Source organism: Rhamphochromis longiceps, linkage group LG7 (assembly GCF_057381845.1).
Source record: "Rhamphochromis longiceps isolate RC_006_pf linkage group LG7, R_longiceps_female_GT1.1, whole genome shotgun sequence".
NCBI lineage: Eukaryota > Metazoa > Chordata > Actinopteri > Cichliformes > Cichlidae > Rhamphochromis > Rhamphochromis longiceps.
The window spans coordinates 9,713,514-9,741,465 of record NC_140563.1 but is presented as its reverse complement, the minus strand read 5'-3'; the positions used below and the strand labels follow the sequence as shown (position 1 = coordinate 9,741,465).

The following is a 27,952-nucleotide window of genomic DNA, read 5'->3' as shown; positions in this document are numbered from 1 at the left end:
TTCACACAACTGCACTGGGGTTTAGTGTGGCATGGCCATGCCAGCTCTACCCTTCACGCAGATGTTGAATCGGTTCTGTGACTACCTCTGCTGAAGCCTTAAAAGCACAATAACAATTCCCCCCAGTTCTGTCTTTGTACAGTACCTTTCACTTAGACGTGTGAGGGGGAATAAAGACACAAACACTCTGCCTTGAACAGGGGCTTTGTGTGAAGGGGGCTTATGCTTTTAGTTATGTTGGTCCAGCATATTGAAAGCTGTCTTCTCTGTAACCCTTACATGTCTCTCTTTCTGCTCCTCACAGTTATATGAGCATTGTAGAGTCTCTACCCACATATGGAGTGCATTACTATTCTGTAAAGGTACAGTTTTACTGCTCTGCCGTTTCTTTTTTTCTCACACATGCACCGCACACCACACACATTTTTTGTTCACTTTGGATCTCTAATCACCCAGTTGGGATTTTTGCACACATGATGGAACTTAAATTTTTACTGTTCCATTTGTGCAGTTTTTTCTACCTCTCTTTAACTTTCCCTTTCTTCCCCTTTGAGTCTTGCACAGATGCACAGCCGTTCCTGAGTTATTTTTGTTGTGTTACAGGACAAGCAGGGGATCCCATGGTGGTTGGGTCTGAGCTATAAAGGCATCTTTCAGTATGATTACCAGGACAAAGTTAAGCCCAGGAAGGTGAGATAATGCTCTTCCTGATCTATCTACCGCACAAACTAAACCGTTCCTCCTTCACTTTTTAAATTCAGTTTATTTCACCCCAAGAAGAGAATTTATTCAGGGAACATGTTGCTTTATACGGAAAGCTCTCTGTCTTTCTTTTTTTACAGTTCCTATCGCCTATTGTTCCATTCAGTCATCAAATGTATTGTGTTTGCAAAGAGCACTAACAATGTTGTATAATTATTACTATCTGGAGATGTTCAGTCTTAGAATGTTTTGCATCCTGTCCTTAATTTATTTCTGCCTCCTCCCAGTCATTTCACTGTGTGGGTTATCTGCAAAAACAATTCTTACCTCACCTTTGACTTCCAGACTGGTTTCAAGCCTTGATCTCTGCCGTTCACCTTTGTCTCGAAAGATGTTATTTGTGTTAACAGCGTCCTTGCACACTGATTGCCCACTAAGACCCTTACTCATACACAAACAGATGCACACTCTCAGAGACAGGAAATGGACTGAACACTGAACTCACCATCCTGACGAATGCTTCCTGTCACCCAAATGCTTTCCTGTTTGCCACTAACGTGTTTTGAGTGTGTCATAATTAGTGCATTCCAGTCACCAAGCCTGAAATTATGTCTCATTCAAGTGTGCTAAATCTAGTGGTTTCCTTGGTGTTAAGTAACCATGGTGATGAAAAAAAGGAGTCTGTGTATCTCACATCACCAGGTCATTCTGAGAAAACTCCGGATTGGTTGCAAACCGTGTACTTTTTTGATATAAAGCACAGGCTTACACTGTAAATTAAAGTTAAGTTGTGCAGCATGAATGGACTGGTATTTATATATGAAGTAACCGATTTTACACTACCCATGTGTTTATGGATTTATATTTAGAAGTTCTGAGTTGAGCATTTTGGTTGTTACCACCTTTTTTGGAACATATATTCAGCAGAAACTTCTCAATCACAATGTAGCATTAATTTTATATACATACATATATATATATATAGGTTTTGTAGACTAAAAAGTAACAATTGAGGCCATAAACTTATCAGGAAAACATGTCCTGAAGTTTTAAATCAGGAGACTTCCCTTACACACTGTTTAAAAGAATGTCGAATTAAGTGAAGTGAAAACCTTCCATATAGGTTTCCCTTCCCTCCCATTTTTCTTTGCTGTAAATTTTTCAGGCAGGTAAACAATGGTATATATTTGTCCGATGTAATTCCCATCAAAAACTAGAAGGGCTCTCTACTAAGACTGATGCTATAACGCTATTGCTTAAAAACCGAGCTGGTTCTTCTTCGCCAGCTTCCATGGCATTCTATCCAGTATTTTTTCAGCACCTTTGCTGAGGAACAAACAAACAACATGCAAACTATACCTCTGTCTGGACAGAGAAAACAGAAGCAGGGGCCACTTTTTGAGAAGTGCCAGCTTATCAAGCATTCAGCTGCCATAGCAACAGTCAGTGTGACTCAAGGTCCATTAAGCTTTGGTGCTGACACCCTGACTTTGTTCTCCTTTCATACTCACCCTCCCTTATTTCTTCCATGCATTTGAGAGCAGAGAATGAGTGAGATTGGGCCTCTTTATCATGTTTATTATCACATTTTTATTTCTATATATGACTTTTAATTTCTATCGTATTTGCTGAATCTGGGTTATTTAGGTTTTCGGGAGAGAAAAAAATCTCGCTGATGATTTAGAAGTCTCAAAACACACTTTGCATCACATATTACACACTAGGCATTAAAGGGTTAATAAAACATTACATATTCAGCTAAACTCCACTGAACACAGTGAAGGTTTGTTCAATAATCAGATGATAAAAGAGAGTTAGCACTTCTTCTTTCCAGAGATGTGTTCTAGAAAAGACGAAGGTCATTCGAATGCTAGTAAGTGAGTGTCACCACTATTTTAACTGCAGGAAGTGCAGATTTGGTGATTCGTCAGCCCACAAGTCAGATGGATTCCAGCAATCACTGACTCACAGTGCAACCACTGTTAAAGTTTTCATTACTGTAAATCTGGGAGATGGAGGAGCAACGCTGATTATGAGACATTTTGGGGCTGTTGTCTTTGGACACAGGAACAAAAAACCCTAATGAATTAGAGAGTAGCTTCACGCTGTGGTGTACAATAGCTGTGCACTAAAAGTAGTTCTCTTTAATTAGTTAGTTTTTATAAGGGGAGATCCTGTTGTTTCTAAATGCAAGCAACCTACCACACCCTCAACTTTTTTTTATTAGTGGTTTTAAAATACCTCCTCCATTCTTACCACATGCTAAAAGCGGACACACTAGAACAGTTCATCATGGCAGGGGTTTACAGTGGACCCACACACTGTTCTAATACTTCATTAGTGTCTTGTGACTTACTTAAGCAGAGATGATAGAGTCTGTTAGTCACAGACCGGGAAAAAACAGTATGATTAAATAATAAGAATATTTAAGTTAAAAACCCCTTCGTCTTTGTCAGCATCTGTTTTTGTGTTCTTTTTCCGAAACATTGAACAACAAGTTTTGTGACAACTGGTGCGCACTGGAACCCCACCCAAGGGTTAAACAATAGTTTTTGGGACTCCTAGTTCCAGTTATAGAAAAGAATACCTGGCTACACTATAGTTAAACCAATGTAAGCTATTTAAACTTTCTATTCTTTCAGTGGGCCTCTGGGAGTCTGCTACACCAAAGAAAGGCGTTTACACTCGATCAGATGTGACCTTTCATCTCCAGTGGATGTGTGTTTTTGTGTGCAAACATTATTGTGAGACAGACGTGGCTCCGTGCACACGGGCACCTCGTGTGTTTATGAATAATGACCAGTCACTTCCTCTGTCTGTGTCTGATTGTGCCATTGTCTGTAAGGCTTCTACAGCCAAATCGAAGAGGATTTATATCCACACGCACATGCCGAACCTTCAGCCTGATAACAGCAGCACCCGCCGGCTTTCACTGGAGTTCCCGAGGAAGAAGCTGCCAGCATGTTTTTATCAGATATTCAAGATATTAACAGAAGAAAGTCTTTTTTAATACAATAGGTTTATGTAAGAAGAGTACTTACATAATCTGGTATATACTTGAAAGCAAAAATGGCTAAATTTAAAGTTCAGGGTGGCATAATTGTGTCTCTTTGTAAATAAGGTGGCTCAAACAGATTCAAATACCTTCTGCGTACACGTACAGCTTATCCGCAAACATCAAAGTGCACTTTCAAAATTGCAGCAAGTCTGTCCAGCTGACAGTGAGGACAGTTTTAGTGGTCTCGTGCTTGAACACAGTTACAAACAGTTACAAACACCTATCTAATCTCCACAGCTCTGGCCCATATGTAGCCAACACTCACACAGTCACTCGTTCCATTTCTACTCTGCCTGCTATTTTTAGCAGCATGCTACATTAGCACTTAACACTCCATTGACAACGTGCAGTACAGTAAAAGTTTTGATAAGATCACTGATTTTCTTTCATCGTGCACCCACAGGCACGCATGACTGTTTTGGGTTTTTTTGTTCATAATATTCCCCCCCCCCCCTTTTTCTCCCTCTCATCCTTCTGTCCATTGTTTTCCCAAGCTGTTAAAATTCCTCGGCTGTGACCTGTTCCTCCCTTCACACCCTTTCTCCTCTTCCCCTCCCGTTTTCGTTTTCGCCTTATTTCTGTTCTCCTGTTTGATACTCGTTTCATGTTTCTGTGTGTCTCTTACAGCTGATAGATGCAGACCGTCTTGTGTTCTTAAGCAGCCGACACTCTGCTCTTTCCCAAGCATGAAATACACTCAGACATTGAATGTCTGTGTGTGCAGGCAGAGAGGTCTGACTAAACAAAGCAAGGGCACTTCAATCGGCAGGACCGCAAAAAGCTTCTTTCCCCCGTATCACGCCCCAGACCCCTCATCACACACACACCACAACCGCAGCCCAGAGCAGAGCCCACAGTCCCTCAGGGAGGGAGGAGGGGTCAGAAGGAGGGGAGGCACAAACGCCCCCTCACTTTTTAACGCTCCTAGCAAAGCTCTAGGAGAGGAGGAAACTTAACTTTACACACTTTCTCTCCGCCAGCACAAGCACATGCTTACAGATGGTGAGCACCCACCACCTCAGAACTTTCAGCTTCCCTGCGCCTGGGAGGATTTAAGATACACATATGTTTTGGAGTACGTCTAGAGGGAACTTTTCTTGCCCAGCTGGGTTTGGCTTCTTTTAGAGCGGCGCTGATGGTTGTCAAAGGATCGGAAAGGAGGCAAAAAGAAAGTGAGATCTCCAAAGTGAGATCATCGAGTGCTGGGATCCTCTGTGGACACGACTGCCTGGTCTGGACCTGATCATAGAGCTCCAGATTAGGTCCTCCTCTCTTACCAACTCCTCCTTTTCAGCCCCGATTCCCCCCCTCCTCCTCCTCCTTACCCATTGCATTTTCTTTCAAAACAAATTGGAACATACAGTGAAGAGACCCGGCTGAAAGCTGCGCGGATTTAATGTGAAGCACGTTTTTTCTGTGAGAAGTCCTGAAGAGTTTCTGTTTTTCCTAAATCTCAGGTGTTCCAATGGCGTCAATTGGAGAACCTCTACTTCAGAGAGAAGAAGTTTTCGGTGGAAGTTCATGACCCCAGGAGGTAAATTTATATCACAAACTGAAGCTGAGATTGATTTGATGCCGTTCTTTTCTAAGAAACCGTTTAATTATCAAGCATTCGTGTCCTCTTTGTCCAGAAGTCCTCATTGGACGATCGTGATCTTAAATCAGTAAATTTAATGATGAATGTTCTTGCAATTGATCTGTGGTCTCAAGCCTAATATCTGGAACTCATAAAAGTCTTACATCAGTTAAGAAATGCCTTCCAGTAGCTTTTACTGTAAATTACCACTGCGGCCCGAGTCAATATGTTGAGATTCAGATTCCATACTGCGCGGTACACGGAAAGAGAGATAGAATCTAATTGAGTAATGGCTGAAAAATTTGTCTTGGCAACAGTGCAAGATATTGAGGATGTCCTGGTGGAGCCCGCCACGGATTGAAAGGCTGATTATTAACACGCTCGTGCAGCCACATGCATGCAAAGAATACACGCGCTCTAGTGCTCGCGCACACAAACATGCACACATATATGTTAAAACCCTTGGTAGTTGACCACAGAAGGATAGATGGCTGTGCGATAGCTCTTTTGCGGAGGAAGTGACCTCTCTTGTGTTTATTTAACATGGCTATATGTGTGGAGTGTTATTTCAATGACAGAGGGAATGGGAGAAAAAGAGACAGACAGGGTGAAGCAGAGAGCAGCGGTGTTTTCTTTAAAGGAAGCTGTCATTAGAGGGAGCTGGTCTGTTGCTCAGCTACAGATGTGTGTTTAAAAAAGGATGACTAAACAATGGGAAACATCGTGTGTGGCTTTGCAAAATGTATCTCTATCAGGACAGTTCTCCTCAGGCTTCAAAAGAAGCTCGCTCTCTAAGTAGCAGCACTAGTCACTGGAGCAGTCCAGTGGGAGTGTTTTCATTGCTGTAAACATGTAGCCATCTTTTTTATTCAGTGTATATAAGGAGGCTTTGTGTCCGCTCCTACTGTAGGGCGTCGGTAACGAGAAGGACGTTCGGTCACAGCGGCATTGCTGTGCATACCTGGTACGCCTGTCCTGCCCTCATCAAGTCCATCTGGGCCATGGCCATCAGCCAGCACCAGTTCTACCTGGACCGCAAACAGAGCAAGGTCAGTCTCTCCCACGACGTTTTAAGTCAAAGCGTACGATAGATCTCACGAAATAATTACAATTCTACAAGGCATGGTCAGCAGGAGTGGTGGGTTAACAGTTTACAGATGTGTTAACACAGCCTGTCCATGTTCGTCCATACAGTCAAAGATCCATGCAGCGAGGAGTTTGAGCGAGATTGCCATAGACCTGACAGAAACAGGAACACTGAAGACATCCAAACTGGCCAACATGGGCAGCAAGGGCAAGATCATCAGTGGCAGCAGTGGCAGCCTGCTCTCCTCAGGTCAGTGCGTGTTTGCTGCTTCAGAGGAAAATAACCACGAGGGGGAAATACCCCGACAAAGATTTGTCTTTGTGCTCGCATCTGTTGATGATGAGGAATCCTGCTGACAACCAGAGAGACAGAAACAGCTGTGACTGGAAAGAGACCAGCGTTTCTGTGTTGAATGTTCTCAAACATATACTGTGCTCACACCACACCCAGTGTCTTTCAGTATGTATAGAACACCACTCCCATGTCACACAGACTCATCCTCCAGAGGCCCCCGACTCCTCTAATTTTAGTGGGTGAGAGAATGAGAGGGGCAGAGGGTCAGTGAACAACTTTGCGTGGCCTTTAAAACAATGCTTATCGGTGCTGAACAAGTAACAAGTTTGACGGGAAGATTTGTAACACTAGCTAAAATTAGAGTTGGGAGGAAAAATGCCCTTTTACTCCCATACAGCCACATACAATGTGTTCCATGCCAGGAAATCAAGTGCAGCAATTCCATTGATGAGAAACACCAGTACTGTAACCTGATTCGCTACTACTGTATAAATCACTTTAAGTTGCATGCATTAGTCCAGCCAAGCATAATTTATGATTAGCATGTACGTAACTACATGGTCAGCTGTTTAAAGTATTTCACACTTTACTGAGTCAATTACTGTTGCCGGGGAAGAACACAGTTCCCTTTCAGTATGCGTTGTCTGCTTGGGCTTGTCATTTCGCCATTGATCACCTCGGTTAGATTTACTCCTTCCTTCTGTTTCACCTCCACCTAGCCCTTGCTCTTCTCATATATCCCTTCCTAACCTTTCTCTATCCTCCTCTGCGTTCTTCTGTAGTTCTGTTCGCACCTCATATCATTCAGTGTTTCTTCATTTTGTCTATCTGTGCCTTGTCACTTCTTTTTGTGACTACGGTGTTGATTTCTTGATGACTAGGGTAGATCTTAGTCAAACAGCATGAACGGGAACTGTGACACATCTGTGACACGTCTAAACGGGGCTTTCGAAATACATCTAAATTGTAAAGTCTTCAGAAATCTTTCAACGTGCAGGCTTTTTTCCTCCAAAACAGAAGTAATTTGGGTTCATCTAAGAATTATAGACAGCTGTTTATTTCTAACAAAACATTTTCACCAGTACTTTTTAGTATTTGCGTGTCCATCCGTCCGTCACCCCCACATAAGGGGTCAATGAGAGAGCAAGAAACACAGTGTGAGTGGGAGGGTATGAGTTGTTTTCAAACAAGACTGGCACCACCTCGGGGTCTTGGAGATGTGCGTCACCGACTTTGTCCTAAACTGCCCCTTCCTTTAAACACTCACACACTTGCACAAACACACCAGCAAAACTCAGTTTCCTTATCGAAACATTCCACTCACTTCCTTGTAAACATCCTGCAAGACTAGCAGGTGCACAAGCTATTTCTCCCTCTGCTTCAGATTCTGCCTCAGAACAGTACTCTGACTCCTGTCTTCACTTATGTGTTGTTTGCACCTTGCAGGCTCCCAGGAATCGGACAGCTCCCAGACGGCTAAGAAGGACATGCTGGCAGCGCTGAGGGCCAGACAGGAAGCTCTGGAGGAAACGCTAAAGCAGAGACTAGAGGAACTCAAGAGCATCTGCATACGGGAGGCGGTAAGTGAAAATAATTGTTTGAATTGGTGAATATTTTGAAAAGCGTAAATCCTTTCTAATCTCATTTCAATGGCCTCACACTTCCTACCTTCCTTCTCCTTAAATTTTTCCAGGAGTTGACTGGAAAGCTTCCAAAGGAATATCCACTGGATCCGGGAGAGGAGCCGCCAACTGTGAGACGGAAGATCGGTACCGCCTTCAAACTGGATGAGCAGAAAATTCTACCTAAGGGAGAGGTGAGGCCATAACTTCCATTTCTTTTACTGGCACCTTATCTCTCACTCCAGTCTCATACTCCCCAAATAAAAACATGAGCTCATTTAGCAGAGTCAGCATTTGAAATGAATACCTAATAGTATATGTATTTGGCCAAGTGGTGTAATGCAGCAGCTGGAATATGTCAGCGTTAATTAGTTTAGTGAGTTTATCTCCTCTTAAGCTAGCTGTAATGTTAATGGTCCGCACTGAACAGTAGTGCTGTTTAAGGGCTCTGTGTTATTCTGAGCAAATCAAGGTTTTCCTTAGGATTTAAATGAAGCTAATATACTCTACATATTACTCTCAAAATGTAGTGGGATGAGGATTCACATGATAATAAAGTAACTGATTCTATCAGAATTTAATTTTGAAGTAACAAAGAAAACTGAGAACCCTGAAAAGCCACAATCTGAGACGTCTTGATCTTGTAAAGTAGCTTTGTCTCGCTGCCGGTTTTGTGCCACGGTTAGATTTTCCAGAGCAGCAGAACTTCTAAATATAGCCCGGCTGGTTTCTCACCACAGGAAGTGGTGATAGTAGGATTGTGTGTGCTCCTGCATGTGTGCAGGCATTCATGTGGGTGTGTTCCACAGAGGTTTGTGTGCTTTGAAAAGAATCCAGGGACACGATATCACAAAAGTGCATCGCAAGCACAAACGGTGTTTCTTGATCTACACGGAGTACCTTAAACTCGTAGACACACAGAAACAGAAGCCGCTCGGCTGTAGTGTAAAGCCACTGTTAGTGAGAGGGATTCTTCAGAAATGAGGTAGCCCACTATGAAGTCAACCCAAGTGAATACATCATTGTTCTGCCTCTGTGGAGACAAGTGAAATCATGTGTGTGCGCGCTCAGATGTCAGTGAAGGAATTACGTGCTAGATGGACACAGTGTGTCACAGGACTTTGTTTTCTTGTCATGTTCATGAGTTTTAACAGTAGAGGTATGTCTGTATACATTTTACTGTGCAGGCAACACAGTATATATACAGTGCATTAAACAGAATATGTTTACTTGGTTCACCTGTGTGATTTGAGAAGTCTCAGGAGAGCTGTAGAAGAGGAGAGGACGGATTGATGGAGAGGCGTTATTACTGGGGACAGAGTGTCTCAATAGAGATTATCCAGTGGTGAGAAAATGCACGGCTGCAGCACAGATAAATGATTTCCGCAGTGTGTTTTCTCTGGCAAGGCTTTCTGTATGTGTATAACCGAACTACGTTACATGGGAGAGTTATTCTGAATCCGTATCTGCAAACTAGAACTTGTTATTTTTGGATCATTCCTACATTTCTGTTGCTAAAAGCTGCGAGTGGATCCAGTAACTTAGTGCTTGTGTTACTCTAAGTTTGCAATCATGTTTGTGTATTTGCCAGGAAGAAGAACTTGAGCGTTTGGAGCGGGAGTTTGCCATTCAGTCACAGATTACCGAGGCAGCCAGGCGTCTCGCCAGCGATCCTCACGTAAGCAGTAAAAAGCTGAAGAAACAGAGGAAGACTTCTTATCTGAATGCACTGAAGAAGCTCCAGGAAATTGAGAACTCCATCAATGAGTACCGGGTCCGCTCTGGCAAGAAGCCTACGCAGAGAGCGTCGCTTATCATAGAAGGTACCAATAAACTGCCTGTTCACTTAGGGAAAATCAAATCGCTTTCATATCTATGTCATATCAATTTGCTGTAATTGCCACCACAGACAGCAATATTCTTATCTGTACTGTTATATAAACCCACCCATTGTATGGCGAGGCTAGTCATTTTCAGTATTTTTGCTATTGATATAATAAAGATCTGAAAACAATGACACTGACACAAAAGCTTTTAGATTTTGTAACCTCTTGTTTTTGTTTTTATGTCCTATAGAAGCCAATATTGGCTCTGAAGACAGCTCATTGTCTGATGCACTGGTCTTGGATGACGGTGAGTTTCCATCCCTCGCCTTATTCCCATTGATAGCTGTGCTGTTCCTAATAATAATATAATGTCTAATCCAATCCAATCATTACTTTGTTTCAGATGATCCTCAAGTTACAGGTACCCCCACCTTCTCTCCAGTAGCTTCACCTCATAAGGGGCTCCCTCCAAGACCACCATCTCACAGTCGCCCCCCTCCACCGCAGTCCCTGGATGGCCTGCGACACCTGCACTACACACGCTCTGACTATGACAAATCCCCTATCAAACCCAAGATGTGGAGCGAATCATCACTGGATGAGCCCTATGAGAAAGTCAAGAAACGCTCATCTCACTCAAGGTATGAGTGAGTTTGTCTTTAAATTTGTAATATAGCAATGTGATCTCTTGCTATATTTAATCAGAGTTAGACAACAAGTAGTTCATTCAAGTTACTGTTAGAGGAGTGTGTGTGCAAGAAGTATAATTGCAGAGAGGAACTGCAGATAGAAAATGCAGAAAGTCAGTGGATGCTGATGATAATAATTGCATTTATTTTGAATGTAACTTATTTAACTTCTGTCTAGTCACAGGCGTTTCCCGAGTTCGGGCAGTGCAGAAGCAGGGGGTAGTAATTCTCTGCAGAGCAGCCCCATTAGGAGCCTTCCTCACTGGAATTCTCAGTCCAGCATGCCATCAACTCCGGACCTGAGGACCAGGACCCCGCACTATGTACATTCCACCAGGTCAGTTGATATACCTTAAATCATTTCCTGGTAGGTAAACTGACTAAGCCTTGTTTCCCAACTGGAAATAAGCCATTGGACCTCTTCACTTTAGCTCTCCTTTGCTGCTCTTTCGATTTTTCCATTTACTTAACTAGAAATTACAGCAGTTTCTGTGTTAAATAAGTTAGTAGATTTTTAAGCCCAGTCTTTACACTTAGTATTTCTGCCAACTCTCACAGGTCAGTGGACATCAGTCCCACCCGTCTGCACAGTCTTTCTCAGCACTTTAGGAACCGCAGCTCCAGCCTTGAGTCCCAGGGCAAACTGCTGGCATCCGATTCCGACGCACATCCGCACACCCTGGGCAGCCCTGACTTCTTCCTCGGCCCAGGACGCAGCTCCAATGGCTCCGACCCACTGGATGACTGTTCATCCTGCACCAGCCAAAGCAGCTCGGAGCATTATTACCCCTCTGGAGGACCCCCTGGCAGTAACCCAAATTACTCTACTCTGGGAGAAGATTCACCCTCCAAAGCCAGGCAGAGGCAGAGGCAAAGACACAGGTAAGAGCAGGGAAATATACATATATATATATGTTCATGTGTGAGACTGTCGTATATGATTTTTTGTTTTCTCTGCAGGTCTGCAGGTCACCTGGGTTCCTCTAACTCTGGCTCAATGCCAAATCTGGCAGCTAAGAACGGTTCTGGTGGAGGATTAGGTGGTAGTGGAGTGGGAGGGGGACACCATGGAGTCTACCTCCACAGCCAGAGCCAGCCCTCTTCCCAGTACCGCATCAAAGAGTACCCTCTATATGTAGAGGGCAGCCCCAACCCCGTGGTGGTGCGCAGCCTGGAGAGTGATCAGGAGGGACACTACAGCGTGAAGGCTCAGTTCAAGACCTCCAGTTCCTACACGGCTGGGGGACTGTACAAAGAGGCTTGGGGGGGAGAGGAGGGAGGAGAGGGAAGCGGCCGACTTACGCCGTCACGCTCTCAGATCGTAAGGACTCCATCATTGGGGAGAGAGGGTGGTGGAGGCGGAGGAGGTGGGAGGGCGGCCGTTTCTGAAGAACTGCGGTGCTGGTACCAGAGGTCTTCAGGGAGCCTAAAGGAGAGGAGTCACTCACATTCGGGATCCACATCCTCTGAGACTGGGTCACAGCAAGGAACTCTGGGACATGGTCGAGGAAGTAGAGTAGGAACACTCGCCAAAGGCTCACCAGGTAGGTCTCATCGTGAAAGGTCACAGCCTCATACTCATAGCCTTGAGATTATGAGACTGTCACGCTACTGCACTGAGAAGGCATGCAGTACATCCCTGCTGTCACTAATTTTGTCAAATGACCCCGTGACAAAAAGGCAAACCGAGGCCATCGCCACATGTAAAGCATGGTTTGAATTCCTTTGCTCCTCAGATTATTGGAACTACTGAGGGATCGTTTAGCTTCAGATCTTCTGACTGAGAGCAGTTCTATATTAGTTTTCCATAAATGTTTAGATTATAACAACAATTGTTAATAATGAAACGGTTTACAAATATCTCTGCATTCAGAAAAAAATGACAGAGCTTCTTAAGCTAATATTTTAATTTCACGAGGGTAGACAGTTGCTCAGTTTGACTAATTATGGAGTTTGAGCAGCACGAAAATACACTTTTAATCTTTTCTAGTGGTATTGATGTTTTTGAAGAAGGGATGGGAAATTTTGCAATAGACTGTTTAAGGCGTCAGTAGAGTGAGGCATGTGTGTGTGGGTATGAAGCACTGTTCCTCCAGTTGGCTGCTTGAGCTAAAAGGCAAGCCTGTTAAAAGTCTAGCTTTGGATAGGAACATATATCCTATCCAAAACTGGATCTCTCTGTTCTACTCTTTTGTCTCTTTCTCATTAACCCCAAATGGTATCTGACTGCCCCTCCCTGACCCTGGTAATGACAGAGGTCTCTTCCTGTTACAAAGACGTTCTTCCTACCCACTGTTGTCAAATGCTTGCTCATAAGGGATCATCTAATCGTGCGGTTCTCGCTCTTAATATAGTTTACAATGTAAAACACTCTGAGATGGCTGTCTGTGTGGCTCTATGTAAATTGAATTGAATTGACAAACTGATTTGTGTTGGTCTTGGTTGTAATTTACTAGCTGGTATTGCTGATTTTAAAAATGCAACTAAAACTCCAAATCTTTATTTTATGAGACCTCACGCTGCCTGCTGTGTGACCCACGCGTGCAATAATTAATGAGATTATTCATGTATATTCAGAGATTAGGGTTCCGATTAAGAGCTCTTACTGAGTAGTTCAGCAGTTCAACTCGCATTTATTTTTAATTATACATAAATTAATAATGTTTAGGAAAATTGTAATTACTAAGCAATTAAAGCTGAATTTAAATGTTGAATTTCTGGATTTGTGATCTGAAGCCTGACAGGCTTTGGTCACGTCGCACACACGTTAATGTTTCCCGCATTTATGTGAGGATTCTCACATCTTCACCCAGTTTTCTCACTTGAATGACAATTAACCTTCAAATGTCCCTTCGGGGAAGTAAATATACATCTTTTTGGCCCAAGGATGACATTTTGGTACTTGCTCATCAATTATGTGGAAGTGTGTGCTAAATGCATTTTTGACAAGTCCATATGAAGAGATAAGGGCTAAGAACAAAATAAAAAAAGAAGCCATGCCCCGTGTGAGGCTCGAACTCACGACCTTCAGATTATGAGACTGACGCGCTGCCTACTGCGCCAACGAGGCCTGTTCCCCTCCCCCCCTCCCTCAGCCTTCCCACCCAAGCTCACAGGGTACTTCCCACCCCCATCCCCCGAGCATAGCTGGAATTCCTTTGTCTTTCACCTCACTGTAACCTCTGGTCTTTGTGTCACTTGTCTGACTCTACTTTTTTTGCTTTAGCTGCTTCCCCTCACAGCCAGAGGAGTATGACCCCGTCAAGTGAACACGCAGCTACACCCACACCTCCCTGCAGCCCACAACACATCCTTAACTGGCAGAGCGGGTAAGAAACCCACAAGCACGCATAAGGTGGCTGAAAAGCTGCCAAGACGTTGAAGCGGATAGGAATATTAGGGAAAACTGCATCTGCTGCTCAGCTTTTTTCTCTTTCTTCATATTTGTCCAGGACTCACGCTTAACACACTCACAAACTTCGAGTGTCTGCTCTTCTTTGTGTCGTTGTCTGTGATTTTGGGTGCAAAACACTTCCTAATTCTTTTCAGACTTCAGTCAGATCATATATGTCTGTATTTTCCCGCCTGCTTTCCTGTTTGTGGTCTTTATGTACATTTTTTCTTCACTGTCTTTCTTGATTATCTTACACACCTATTACTCTTAATTTTTTTCTCTTGGGAATCTTCTTATTGCTTACTGTTTGTCATTTCATTCTTGTCCATCTTTCTGTCTTTACTAACCCTCCTTTCCTTATGTGTGTGTCCTCTCTCCTGGTTTAGAGGGACAGCAGACTGCTCTCCTACTGAGGACGTCTGTCAGTCTCCCCCTCAGCCCAGCTCTGATGCATAGAGGTACCGTCTGTGGTCTAAATCTAGCATAGTACTAGGAAAATGCAATATCAGTAGATTTTAAAGCAAACCTTTTTCATTATAGAACATCAGGACCAAATTTAGTCCAACTTTTCATTCATAAAAATGTATCCCATCAAAACATGATAAACTAATGCACATCTGTGGGGCACTGACAGTTGTGGTTCATTTCTCATTTCTTGCTCTTTGACGGTGGAGGTATACGTGTCATGAACTCCCTCTTTGCCTGTATCTGCCTGAATTTTGCATGCTTTCTGCTCCGTTCTGATCTGCAGCTCACAAGATTCACTAATAAACAACACTTAACCGTGCACCGTCACAGACCAGAGATTGAACAACAACAAAAAAGCTCACAAACAGCAGACAAAGACAAAAAAGCTGCCCTGCATCTGTTCTGATTCTGGTCTTTCTTCCTCTGCAGGACTTTGAGTGACAGCTGTTTTCTCAGCAGCCCTCTGTGTTCAGAGCTGGCAGATGTCCAGTGGTACGGACAAGACAAGGCCAAACCTGGAACGCTGGTCTGAGACCTTCCTATGGGGCCTAGAAAAGTCCCATTGCCCTCTCCTACTGCCTCTCCATTGTCCCCCACAATTATCCATCAACAACTGACAACCTCATCCTCAAAGCCCTGCAGAAACCCTGCCCTGAGCAGACTTGACGGGCTGGACGTGAGCCTCCCTCCTCCTAACATCTCACCACCTCTTTATTATGACCTGTCTATTGCAGTTCAGCAGGACAGGGACTACTCGCTGGGCTCGTTAAGGGCAGATTTCACAGGACGGACTGAGAAATGCCACCTCATCTGTTGAACTGTCACCCTACAGCACCACAGAGCCCTTTCTTTACTCACCTACTGCAGCACACAAATAACAGGGCAACGGGAAGCGAGCGATGGGAAGAGAGAGCACAGCAAAACGTCCCACATGCAACTCAAAACTCAGCAGAAACAACACAGGCCATTCCAGGATCTCTTTCATATTCATCTTTGGTCCCCAGACTTATTCCAGTGCACTGCCTCCCAGTCAGAGGATACCTGCTGGATTTGAGCCACCAGTTTAAAACCCATTTCCAGGCCCAAACGAACTGTGTTGCATTTCATTCCCATTAACACTTGTTTGTCTTTCTTTTTCTTCATTTCTTCCAGCGTATTTATAAACAGAAAAGATGACTGAAACATTCAGGAGTTCTCTCTTTTACCCACAACCACAGACAGTTTCTGAATCGACCAGTCACACCAGAGTTCTTGGGCAGGCACAAAGGAAAAAAGTGAAAACTGTACTCAAAGTGACAATATCAGCATGGTTTCTGAGAGACTGTCTAGATATTAATAAGGACTATAGCAATAACAACCCTCGTAGAAGTCTTTGGACTGGTTTGAATCGGCGGAGTGAATTCAAGGATCATGATAGGGGGAATTTGGATTTGTGGTTGTTTGGCGTTACTCTTTTGCCTTCTTCACTGACTTCATCCTTCGTGTTTATTTTAATATCTGTGATCTTCAGAGGATTACTCTGTCCGCAGCAGCATGTTTGATCACATGGTGTATGAGCCAGGGAGTAGAGGAGGCTTGGAAGAAAAGGTCATTTATGGGTGCTGTTCAGTCATTACAGCACTTTTTAAAATTTTGTCTGAAGTTTGTTGGTCTGGCCTTTGCGCACTGTTTCATATTAAACCCTGAAAGAAAGAAAAAATGTCTGACATGTCTTGGCATTACTTCTATTTTAATATTGCATTGGCTCAGTGAGAATTGTTTAACCTTTGATCTTGGCTCTACACCAGCTCTCACCATGCTGAGTATCCCTTTATGGCACTGTGTTTACTCATCTTACTTTATCTGTTCCAAATATGTTGGTGCTTTACATTAATACTGTAATTTACTACTGAAATCATTACAAACCACACAGCCCCTTTACTTCCCCACAGCAGAAAGCCATTCTATGAAATTACAGTGAGGCACAGCGGACGGATGACATCCAACGAGGGTTTATTTGGTATTAAGTGAAATGTATTTTAACACCATTAAGTCTGAAAGCACAACATTAACAGTGTCTTTGAGGGCTGGACCTACAGTAAGTGTATTCTCATATCAGTGTAACCACAAGGTGTTAAAGGGCAATCCTCTCTGTGTTTCAGGCATCAGATAATTAAAACCCCTGCTGTCAGGGAAGAAACGCTAAAGCCAACACACAAATACTTTAATCCGCTCAAATGGAGAGAATTATTTTTCTCACACGTCCTAATCAATCAAATATTCAGAACAGGGTTAGAAAAGCACATCTAGTTTTGTAAAAAAAATAAAAAATAAATAACAATAAAGGGAATTTTGGTTGTTTTTAGCCATTTTCCTTCTCTTCCTTTGACAAATGTTTCCGTTGCAAATTAATGCTCACCACTGTTTCCTTATTCCTCAAAATCTAAATTAACCAAGTGCTATTTTGCTCTAAAACACGTTGTGAATCTCTGATAGATCCTATTGCACCATTCAGACTGGATAAAAGGTGTATTGTGCTTCTTGGTATGAGAGGAACGGTACGTCTTTCATTTGTATTTCCTTTATAGACTGCTGTGAGTTGTTGTAATTTGCCCCAAATTACAACAATTTGGGGCAAACAATATTTTACTAAGAAGGTTTCGCCCGACCTCCTGCATGGCCAGTTCTTGGGCAGTTGTTCCTGCCAAGTTTGGACAAATTGAATAAGTCGTTAAGCAGAGTTGGAACCAGTGATCACCTAATATGACTTCTTTACTCGAGTGTATTTGAGTTTGATCTTGCTTTTCCCTCCGAAACATTTCTGTGCTAGACAAAAAATCCCACGCATGCCGTGAAGATCCTCTGAGAAAGGAAGACCCCAAAGACAGCGCCCAGCTCCTTCGTGTTACCATTAGCACGTTTTACTCCGTGGTGTCATCCCGCACCAAAAAAAGTACCATTTTGACCTTGTTGTAATCTCTGACCTCTGAGCTCATTGTGAAGACGTGTGACATCCCTTCCCTTCATATTTCCAAACAACATATTTCCTGTGCTCCATACTAATGTATGAGGTTTTTGTAATACTCCCAAGAGAAGAAATGAACTAACTATTTTATCAAGTCTTTTCCTGTATGTACTGATGGGGCACTATTAGATTTTGTGGGGTTTTTAACATTCACATCCTTTGTTTTAACAATGTTCCACTTTAAATGAACCAGTATTGTTTTTTAAGTTTCGGACATTGTAACAACCCTTTCAGGTGCTACAAAATGACCACTTACTGCTTTGTCACGTAGGATCTAGACATCTCTTCATTGTTATCAATAGATTCAATACCAGATGTGCAAAATGAAGCTTATTTTAACAAACAGTTTAATAGTAGAAGCACTTCCTCTACCAGACAATAGAGCATGTAACTCAATTTTATCAGTTCTCTTCAGCTGAAACAGTACATTAAAGGTGTTGTAGGAAAACAAATGTGGAATTGATTAAAAAAACAACTTAATTCCACACTTAATTTATTCTTTTTTCTATTAAGAATTTGTAAAGTAACTTTGCATTTTTCAAAACTGTGTTGTTCAAAATTGATGATGAAATTTTCAAGACGAGAAGCTGTGGTGGTTCTTGAGAGTAAGAAAATAAATTATTGATGAATGTTCTCAAGATAAGTGGTCTGTCGTTTCTTTTTTCACTTCTTCCGTTCCCTTTCTCCAAAGTGGTTCAAGATCAGATACCTTGAGGCCATCCAGCTGAAAGGTCATAGTGTCGGCTAGACTTATCAAAGGGAATCCCAACATGTGGTCACTGTTTCCTCTCCTCCGGACACACTCACTCTCCTAACATCCGAGCTTAATTTACTTCCCTCCCTTCTGCACCTTTGAGAGGATTTCCTGTGGAGTCAGAAGGGAAGATACACTCCAAACAGAAAAGATATTACTCATCAGAAAACGTGGTTAAACAGCCCGGCTTCACCTTTTTTAATTTGCTGATATCCACTGGAAAACAAAATCCTCCTTTAAGTAAATTCTGCTGAAATGTGTGTTTAACTTATCGTGTGCTCTACTATTTTAAGGCTAGCACTCAGGCCCAAAACTCACAAACGGTAGTTGTGATCCTTTGTGATGATATGTGGTTTCTGCTAACATGAGCACAGTGTCAGTTTCTGCCAGGACACCCAGCTTTATCATCCTGCTTTGGTTTGTACCACTTCTGTGTCCATTTACTAATTAATCCCACGTTGGTCTTTGTACTCGGTGTGTTCCCATAGCAGTTCTCCCAGCCAGGCAACAGCTGGAAGCTGTTATCCCGAACTGCCGTGAGAAAGTAACTGCACTTGGATTTTTTTCCACTCATACGTCTGTTTGTGCATGTTTGTGTGTCTGTATGTGTGTGTGTGTGTGTGTGTGTGAGAGAGAGAGAGAGAGAGAGAGTTCTTGCTGCAGGAGTGGTGTATGACCTTCGTTTAAATTCCTAATTAAATCCTCCATCACTGAAATACTCAAACACACCACACCCTCTACTACACAATACATAAATATAAGAACTATTACTCATGCACATATGTCTGTGATGTGCAGTTTTTGACTGTATGTTGAGTTTGTGACAAGGGTTAGGGTTCAAGTAAGATGCTTAAAATCCCACTGACATTCATGAAAAAATATCCAGAGGGAGGGGGGGAAAATAACAGATTCTTGCAAGCTTTTTCAACAGGAACATTTATTTACAGTCAGCGACGGATAGATTACAACTGAAGAAGATGCATATTCATTAAATCACTCTGGCTTCTCACCCCTGAAGGTCCTGAGTGCTGAAAAAAAAGAGAAAAAACCCTTAAATAATAAAATGAAATTCATTATCCAGGTTTACGCTCAACTACTGCAATGGAGTAAAATATCACACTGGTTTACGATGTGAAAAATCTGTGGCAGCATCGCCCTCTAGTGCCCTCTGCAGAATAACATCGAAGTAAATGAAGAAAGAAAACCATGGCAGCAATTTTAACCATTATAGCCTTTGAATTACAAAAAATAAAACAAAAAAGACCAAATTTTATTGACATATTTATATATGACAGCAATTTCCACTGTCAATTTTTTGACAATAAGAGGGCCCTGGGTTTGACTCCACCAGCCAGTCTGAAGTCTCTGTGGAGGCCTGTGTCTATGTCAGCTGTCTCCAGGTAATCCAGCTTCCTCTCACCGTCCAAACACGTGCATGTTAGATTAACTGATGTTTGTAGAAACTGTTCTGAGGTGTGAGTGTGAGGGTGAATGGTTGTCTGGAGGATAGGTTACTGCCTTTAACAGATTTACAACATTACTATATTCAGATCAAACAAACAATTTAATGACAGTAACTATGCTTGCAAACAATGAGATTTCAGATCTTTCACATATTAAATTCCACTTGTTCCAGGAGAGGCCCATTGGTTTCATCTGGATCCTGCCAAGAAAAGCATCCAGATGAAACACTAAGATAGCAGTGATTAACAAATCAATGCAAACTAAATAATTCAATATACATCATCATGCCCTAAAAAAAAGCTAACAGAATTAAACTGCATTCCTGTATTCCTTTAAACCAGAAGTCACAGCATTGATTAGGATTTTCTCCCAGTCTCAGGTTTTTTATTTTACCCTATCATCCAATATTTACCTGTGAGACGCGACTGTAAACCTGAAAATGGGGAGAACTGTAGCGGCGCAGACCCCTCCAGGACAGGAAAAGTATGTAGAGTGATGCCAGGAAGCAATGTACGGTGAACACTATGGTGCTTGCCCTTGCAACATAAGAACCAGCACGCTAGTGAGAAGAAGGCAGAAAGAAAAGAAAGATTGTATGTATGCTGAACACAAACCCCAAAAGAGATTCCTTACAGGACCTCTTTAATATAAAGAAAGATTCAAACCTAGTTACTGGAATGCAGAATTACCTGTTGGTAAGTGAGTGTGACGGCTTGTGCAGCTCTGATACCGTTGGCCAGCAAAGCTGAGAATCCAAACACGAGACTAAAGACATTCACACCCATCAGAGCGATGATCTGTTTGTTGTTAAGATAAACTAAGTCAGGCTGATCATAACATAAGTAAAAAAGAAGCCACATAAGAATTTACCAAACTTTTTACCTTCAGTTTATTCGCTTTTCTTTGAACCTCAATTGCAAGACACCCAGCAGCCACATACTGGAACAACAAAAAACAGGTACAACCTCCTATTTGGCTTTCTCTCTTTTAAAACAGAAATGTTATACTGTGTGCATGTCAGCTGAAGCAGATGTGGACTCACAAATATGCTTGACCATGCTGGTGTTGTCATGGAGACAGCACAGCTGTAGCTCACACATGCGTGAGTGATTGTGGTTAGTATGCAAACTAAGGCACTGAGGATTTGAATCACCTGAGGGGGAATAAAGAATAAAAGATGGGCAGGTTCAAAGCTTCAGGATGTTAATCAATAGTTTGGGCGAGCTTCTTACCCCACTGACTAAAAGTCTAGTATTAACCACAGCCCCGAACCAACGATGAATCCTGGCATTGCTTAGCTCTCCATTATTGGTGACCTCAGTTTGTGGGGATGGTGAGGGTGTATCCTTAAAAAATACTTGGTACAATCCCTCCTCAAACATGTTCTGCCTCATCTGTCAGGGAAAAAGTTAATTTGTATGGATGTTAAATGCTGCACAAATCATTTGATATTTTGCCAAACAAATCATGGTTGATATGAACGCCTTCAGATTCAGATTTTGCATTTAACTTCAGTCTGTGACCTCTTACCTTGCCCAGATGTTGTAAAGCCCTTGTTTATTCATCCACGGGCTTTTATATAAACAGAAAATATCCATCCAACCAGAATAACAGACGTTGAACAGCTTTTCTCATGGCTACAAAGTTACTTCTTGTACCACACAATAAACTTGTTTGGTCAAAGTTCACTTGAGTTGGATGATAATGAACGGTTAAAGTTCACTGCTGAGGAAGTGATTCAGAGAGCGTGTTAGCCATGAGTAAAGTGCTTATCAGCTTGAAGGCAGGGCTTTCTGTAAGATCAGAGGACTTGGTTCATTTTAGACACAAGAAGAATACTTAGAAACACAACCCCAGCTCCAAAAACATCAGGATGCTGTATAAAATCAAAATTAAAAAATAAAAACCCAGAATGCAGTGATTTGTGAAACCCACATTTTATTCACAATAGAAAATAGTAAAAAATCAAATGTTACTGCTGAGACATTTTACTATTTCATGAAAAAATATCTCATTTTTAATTTGATAGCAAGACACTGAAAAAAAAGGAACTGGTATTAATCAGTTAAAGTAAAGATGGACAGACCCTGCATCTAGAAATTGTGGAACAATTTCAGAATAATATTCCTCAACACTTTGAATATCTCACCATCTACATTACAATCTCTGTGCTTGAGGTTAAAGGCTGAAAACAATTCAGAGTGCCATTCACAAGCGCAGGTTAAAGCTCGATCATTCACAGAAGCCATACGTGATGATGATCCTAAAGCACCGCCATCTTCTCTGGGTCAAAGGCCATTTAAAATGGACTGAGGCAAAGTGGGAGAACTGAACAAATCAAAAATTGAAATTCTTTTTGAAAACCAAACATCCTCCTAACTAAAGAGGAGAGGAAGCGTCCAGCTTTTTGAGAGCTCAGCTCAAAAGCTTGCATTTCTAATGGTATGGAGATGCATTAGTGACAGTGACTTTGGCAGCTTGCGCATCTAGAGAGGCACCATCAAGGTATATACATGTTTCAGACCGTTACAAATGATCCTTTTTCAGGGATCGCCTTGCATAATTCAGCTAGAGCGCATACTGCTCTATCTATTACGACAGCATAGCAAGTCTGGCTGTTGAACTGGCCTGGCTGCAGTCTAGACCTTTCACCAGTTGAAAACATTTGGCACATCATGAAATGAAAAATACAACAAATGAGACCCAAAATTGATGAGCAGCTAGAATCCCATATCAGATAAGAATGAGAAAATAATTATCTCATAAAGTCTTGGTATTCAATTCAAAGTTTAGGGCAAAGAGAAGAGGGAACAGAGAGGCGAGACAAAAGACACTGTATGAGACAAAGAGCCTTAGTTTAATCATTTTTAATGATTGAATGCATAGTGGTGTATAAACACGAAGGGAGTGAAAAGAAATGCTCAGAGCTTAATGTGATGTCCCCCAGCAGCCGAAACCTATTGCAAAATAACCAAGAGATGGATGGTTCAGGGTCATCTGATCCAGCTCTCACTATAAGCTTTGTCAAAAAGGAAAGTTCTAAGCCTAATCTTAAAAGTAGAGAGTCTGTCTGTCTCCCAAATCCAAACTGGGAATAAAGGGGCCAGAAAGCTGTAGGCTCCGCCTCCAATTTTACTCCCTCCCAGACTACTTTTGAAAACTCTAAGAACCACAAGGAAGCCTACAGCCTGCGAGTGAAGTGCTCTGTTAGGATAATGAGGTAGATATATTACATAGAGTGTTAATAAATATAGATTAATCATAGTTCAAATTGAAGTAATAATGATGATGGTTTAGAGGAAAATACTGAAAATACAGAAGTTAAATCAAAGATCAATCAGAGAGGAAGTGTCTAAGTAAAGAAGTTATTAGAGATTCTTTACCTAATGACACATCTGTGGGAACATATTTTTTTTAATCAAACAAATAATTTGTGCTATTACTGCCAATGTGAAATCTACATTTATCCTTAGCTAGCAGTTTCAAATTTCCTTTAGTGTTGCCTGCTTTGGCCCCTAGAATACAGTCAGCTATGGTCACTGGAGTATAGCTACGCATGTGTGCATGACCCTCAAAAAAGTCCCGGCTGAACCTAATGGACACGGTTACCAACAATCATTGAGCCATTACAAATAACAAAAGATACAAAGATTGTTCTTTTCATTCAAACACAAAAATATCCTAAAATAACTCCACATAAATAAAGTACATGCATAGAAAGACAATGACTGATAGAAAATAGTCAAAAAATTTCTTTTTATTACAAGAAAAAACCAAAATCTTATATTCTGTGTCAAACAATATAGCGATCATGCATAGATACATATTATAGAAAAATATTACATATATTAAAACCTATAAATCCAGTACATGAGACCATAAAAGTATATTAATCATTATATTAATTAGCTTAGAAACCCTAATAAAAAAAAATAAAAATGTATCACACTTGATCAGGACAACAGGACAACAGCAATTCCTCATTTAATCCTCCAGGAGGTGCTGTTTGCAAATGAAATTTCCAGTAGACTTCCCCTCAGAGAAGCTTCGGCTCTTTATCGCCACCTTTTATTAATGCTCAACCATTTCATCGAACTGAGTGAATCTGCCTCAGAGCCTTTACCTTCACGGTCAAACACCAGGGGAGAGTCATAAGGAGGAGCTGTGGGTTCACTGTCTGCAGCACATGTATTCTAAGAGGGGACAGCCACAGGCACATATAAGACTCTGAAAATATTACAGTCATATAAACTGTAAATCTTTACATATATACCAAAGGTTTGCTATTAAATGCATGTACTGGCTTTTGCATTGGCTTGTATTTGTAGGCGGTAGTTTGGGCAGCTCTGTGCAGCAGGAAGAACATCAGTGCAGAAGACTTCAGGACGGTTATCAAGCCCTCTGTGGAGCTGGCTCAGGTCATAGACCTATAACACAAGATGAACATATGTACAAAACAGGGAAGTATGGTGGCCCTGATAGGTCAAACACACCAGCACATATAAAAATGCTGCAACACACAAAACACGAAGGAAGTTGAATAAAACAAATCTCACCAAAAAAACAAGGGAAGTGTTTTTGAAGGAGACATTAATGTGAGTGAAGCACTGAGGAAGTGGCAGAAACCAAAACATGTGAAGGATTGTATTTGTAGTGCGTTTGACCTTTCAGGGCCACCGTAGAAAAAGCCTCAGAAAAATGTACCCCCTACTTTAGTGTGACTGCAGCATCAACTTTCTCAGGCAGTGATACTGCAATTTTATTACATCATCAGTACTTCCCCCTAAGTCTTCTATTTTATTCGTTAGTTTCATTAGTAATACATTATCCAGTGTTGCATCACCAACACAGAATCTCTCATTCCAGGTCTGCTTATTCTCCTTCTGCCCACCAGGATTCCTCAATCAGCCGTCCAACTCTGCAAGTGATCCAATCACTCAATACTTTCTAAGCTCTATCTCCCATTTGCTTTTCTCTCAATCATTAGCAAACCATTCTCCTAACCACCAGAATTATGTTTGCTTTAACCTGTTTACATCTATTAAAAACTGCAAAACTGAGCATAGTCAAAAGGTGTGTTTTATCCTCTCATGTGAGTCTCTCTTGTGAGTATTTTTTCCCTGTCCAACGGCATATGCACATACAAAATCCCCGATCGCCGATCAACAGTAAAAACACCCTCAGGGGGCTGATCTGCTCCTGGTCCAGTGATCTTGTAAGTTATGGCCACCTTTTTTTCTTTGTTGGACTTCAGCTAATCCCAAAAATAAAAATGTCATTTGAGCAGAGGTGAATACAACACAATATCACTTGGTTTATATAACCCCAATTCCAAAAGAGTGAAGACACTGCATAAAATGTAAAAAAATAAACCGAATGCAATGATTTGAAAGTCTAATAAAGCCATTTTACAAATTGTTCCTTATCCCTGCATCCAAAGGACAAGGCTGAAAATCAACATGGGATGCACTTGTCCTCAGGCCCTCAGGCAGGACTGCATTAAAAATAGACATGATTCTGTCATTGAAATTACTGCATGGGCAAAGAAATCACTGTCTGTGAACACAGATAAATGCAGGTTAAAGCTCTATCATGCAAAAAAGAAGCCATATGTGAACATGATCCAGAAATATAGCTAGCACCTCCAGAAAAGCAGGACAATGTGGCACTGCATGCTGGAGCTGTTACAACAGCATGACTTCATAGTCGACTGAACTAGCCTTCTTGCAATCCAGATGTTTCACTAACTGAAAGCTTTTGGCCCATCGGGATCAAAAAATAAGACCCAGGAGTGTTGAGCAACAAGAATCCTGCATCAGACAAAATCAGGAAACATTCCTCTCCCAAAAGTACTGAAGCTGGTTTCCTAAGTTCTAAGAATTGTTGTTAAAACAAGCGAAGGTGATATGCAGTGGTAACAAGAGCATTTCCCAAATTTGTCTTCCTGTCATCAATTGTAAAATGATCGTGATTGATATTTGATATGTTTCTATGTTCTATTGTAAATAAAATACGTGTTTATGAGATTTGAAAATCATTGCATTTACATTTTACGCAGCATCCAACTTCTGTGGGATTAGGGTTGCATGGCAGCAGTTACCTTCACCAGATTTTTGGGGTAAGGATCCCTGACATTTTCTGAAAAGCTAATTGGTGGAATAACCCACTCCCTCTTCATCCGTTTCAAGCTGCCAGACACAAATGGAAACTCCACAATGGGAAGCTGCAGGGGGAGGGTGTAAGACCTTTTGAATCAGGACACCATGTCGCACCAGATATAGTATTTAATCAATGAAATGTGACGATGCAAATAATTCTAAAATTACCTCAAGATCTACGTTCTTGGAGACTTTATTTGGGCAGCTTTTTCTATTTTTCAGGCACTGTGGTTGGATCCCTGCAGGAGCAGCTTGAAATGCCAAGCACTGAGGAAGCAACAATAGACATTATCCTAGTAATGCTAAGCTTACAATATACGTGTAAATGTGTCATAGTGAAGTGTTAAAAAACAAACTATGATCTGAAAACAATGTAAGTTATAATATAAAACAAACACATCCTGTTTTTCCTGACTTTCATTCATCTTCTCTTCAGAGCATGCCTCCACCTCTCCAGGCTCTCTCCTACCTGCTCCCCACTCTCATTACACATCACAGCGCTCTCCACAAACACTGTATCCCATGAACACTTCTGCCTTAACTGTTAAACTGACTTCATCTGTCAGCTTGTCCATCACTACTGTGAACGGGCTCAGAGTTGAGCCCTGATAAATCCCACCCCCACCTTGAACCTATCTGTATCTCCAGTTGTCGTTCTGCACCACCCTCACATACTTCTCTGCCACTTCTGACTCCCTCATACAATACCACAGTTCCTCTGTTTGGCATCCTGTTACATATTTTCTCTAGATCCACATAGACACAGTGCAACTCTTTGAGACCTTCTCTATACTTCGTCATCAGCACATTCCAGCTGTAGCGCTCTTTCTTGAAGCCATGCTGCTCCTCACCGATTGTTACCTCTCTTGTGAACCTAACTTCAAAAGCTCTTTCCCATATCTCATCAGCTCTCTAGTAACTGCAGCTCTGCCCGTTTCCCTTTGTTCTTATAAATCTGTACCAATACACTTCTTTTCCATTAAACATCCTCTCACTCTCTGAGATTTGTGTTAAACAATCAGGTTAAAAAGTCCACTGCCCTCTCCATACTTCCACAGCACCAACTGCCTGTCCAATTTTCATTCTCTTCATAGTTGCCCTAACTTCCTCCTTACTAATCCTCTGCACTTCCTAACTCACTAACTGTCCCCCATCCACCCTCCTCACTCTGGTGTTCTTTATTTATGAGCTCCGCTAACCACTCCTTCTACTTTCTCTCTTCTCTTTACTTGTTAGCATATTTTTTATCCCCGTCCTTAATCACCGTAACTAGCTCCATGGTCTTTTTCTCCTTCTCTAGTGTCCAGGTTCACATACAGTTCACTGTAAGCCTTTTACTTTGCTTTTTGTTGTACTCCTAGCCTCCGAGTAGTCATGTCTACTTTTTTTGTTTTCCAATTTATCTCTTTTTGATACTTCCCCGTATTTCCTCATCTTCCTTCCTCTGTCTAAATAATACCAAACACCTTCTTGGCTTTTTTCCTCACCATTCAACCGTTTATGTGGTGCTGAATGTTCTACAATAGCTTTAACTTGACTAAGCCAAGGCCTGTTAACTTCTCATTAGTGATCATGGTTGACTCCGACTGGTAGATTCGTTCAAGGCATGTTTGGAGGAGTACCAACTGTACCAACTGTCAAGCATGGTAGTGCTCAGGTGTTTTGCTGTCTGTCGTACTCGTAATTAAAAAAAAGTGTAGGAGGGCTAACTCCAAATGCTCAAACTTCACCCTAAATCAACAGCCATACAGTTGAAACTGGGAGACAGTAGAGTGTTTCAACAGGACAATGATCCCAAACATCAAAACTGGTTTTGGAACAGGCAGACTGACATTAAGCTTCTACAATGGCCTTTC

The 27,952-nt window shown here is 41.8% G+C and overlaps 2 protein-coding genes and 1 non-coding gene across 13 annotated transcripts in view; 1 reads left to right on the top strand and 2 right to left on the bottom strand.

Moving 5' to 3' along the window:
• The window catches only part of frmd4a (FERM domain containing 4A), a 96,582-nt gene extending 78,238 nt beyond the window's left edge, over window positions 1-18,344 (top strand). For 7 of the 11 annotated variants that reach the window (XM_085412041.1, XM_085412042.1, XM_085412040.1 and 4 more), the window contains exons 10-24: window positions 305-362; window positions 604-690; window positions 5,218-5,294; window positions 6,244-6,385; window positions 6,531-6,672; window positions 8,164-8,297; window positions 8,411-8,533; window positions 9,931-10,162; window positions 10,416-10,472; window positions 10,569-10,806; window positions 11,033-11,191; window positions 11,413-11,736; window positions 11,815-12,398; window positions 14,081-14,183; window positions 15,146-18,344. In XM_085412041.1, the coding sequence (XP_085268167.1) occupies window positions 305-362; window positions 604-690; window positions 5,218-5,294; window positions 6,244-6,385; window positions 6,531-6,672; window positions 8,164-8,297; window positions 8,411-8,533; window positions 9,931-10,162; window positions 10,416-10,472; window positions 10,569-10,806; window positions 11,033-11,191; window positions 11,413-11,736; window positions 11,815-12,398; window positions 14,081-14,183; window positions 15,146-15,248 (2,563 nt within the window). In that variant the 3' untranslated portion in view covers window positions 15,249-18,344. Of the gene's footprint in view, window positions 1-304; window positions 363-603; window positions 691-5,217; window positions 5,295-6,243; window positions 6,386-6,530; window positions 6,673-8,163; window positions 8,298-8,410; window positions 8,534-9,930; window positions 10,163-10,415; window positions 10,473-10,568; window positions 10,807-11,032; window positions 11,192-11,412; window positions 11,737-11,814; window positions 12,399-14,080; window positions 14,184-14,634; window positions 14,707-15,145 lie in introns of all 11 variants that reach the window. The other 4 variants (XM_085412038.1, XM_085412034.1, XM_085412036.1 and 1 more) reach the window with 3 other exon arrangements.
• Window positions 13,852-13,924, bottom strand: trnam-cau (transfer RNA methionine (anticodon CAU)). The gene has a single exon. It is a non-coding gene; the product is annotated as a tRNA-Met (tRNA).
• Window positions 18,345-19,405: 1,061 nt separating the features above from the next.
• On the bottom strand, window positions 19,406-21,611 carry tmem253 (transmembrane protein 253). The gene is made up of 7 exons (XM_085411056.1): window positions 21,469-21,611; window positions 21,171-21,332; window positions 20,981-21,091; window positions 20,821-20,877; window positions 20,628-20,735; window positions 20,351-20,497; window positions 19,406-20,137 (listed from the first exon to the last, which is right to left on the bottom strand). The coding sequence occupies exons 2-7, from the start codon at window positions 21,330-21,332 to the stop codon at window positions 20,084-20,086; spliced, it is 639 nt and encodes a 212-aa protein (XP_085267182.1). The 5' UTR covers window positions 21,469-21,611; the 3' UTR covers window positions 19,406-20,083.
• Between the last annotated feature and the right edge of the window lie 6,341 nt (window positions 21,612-27,952).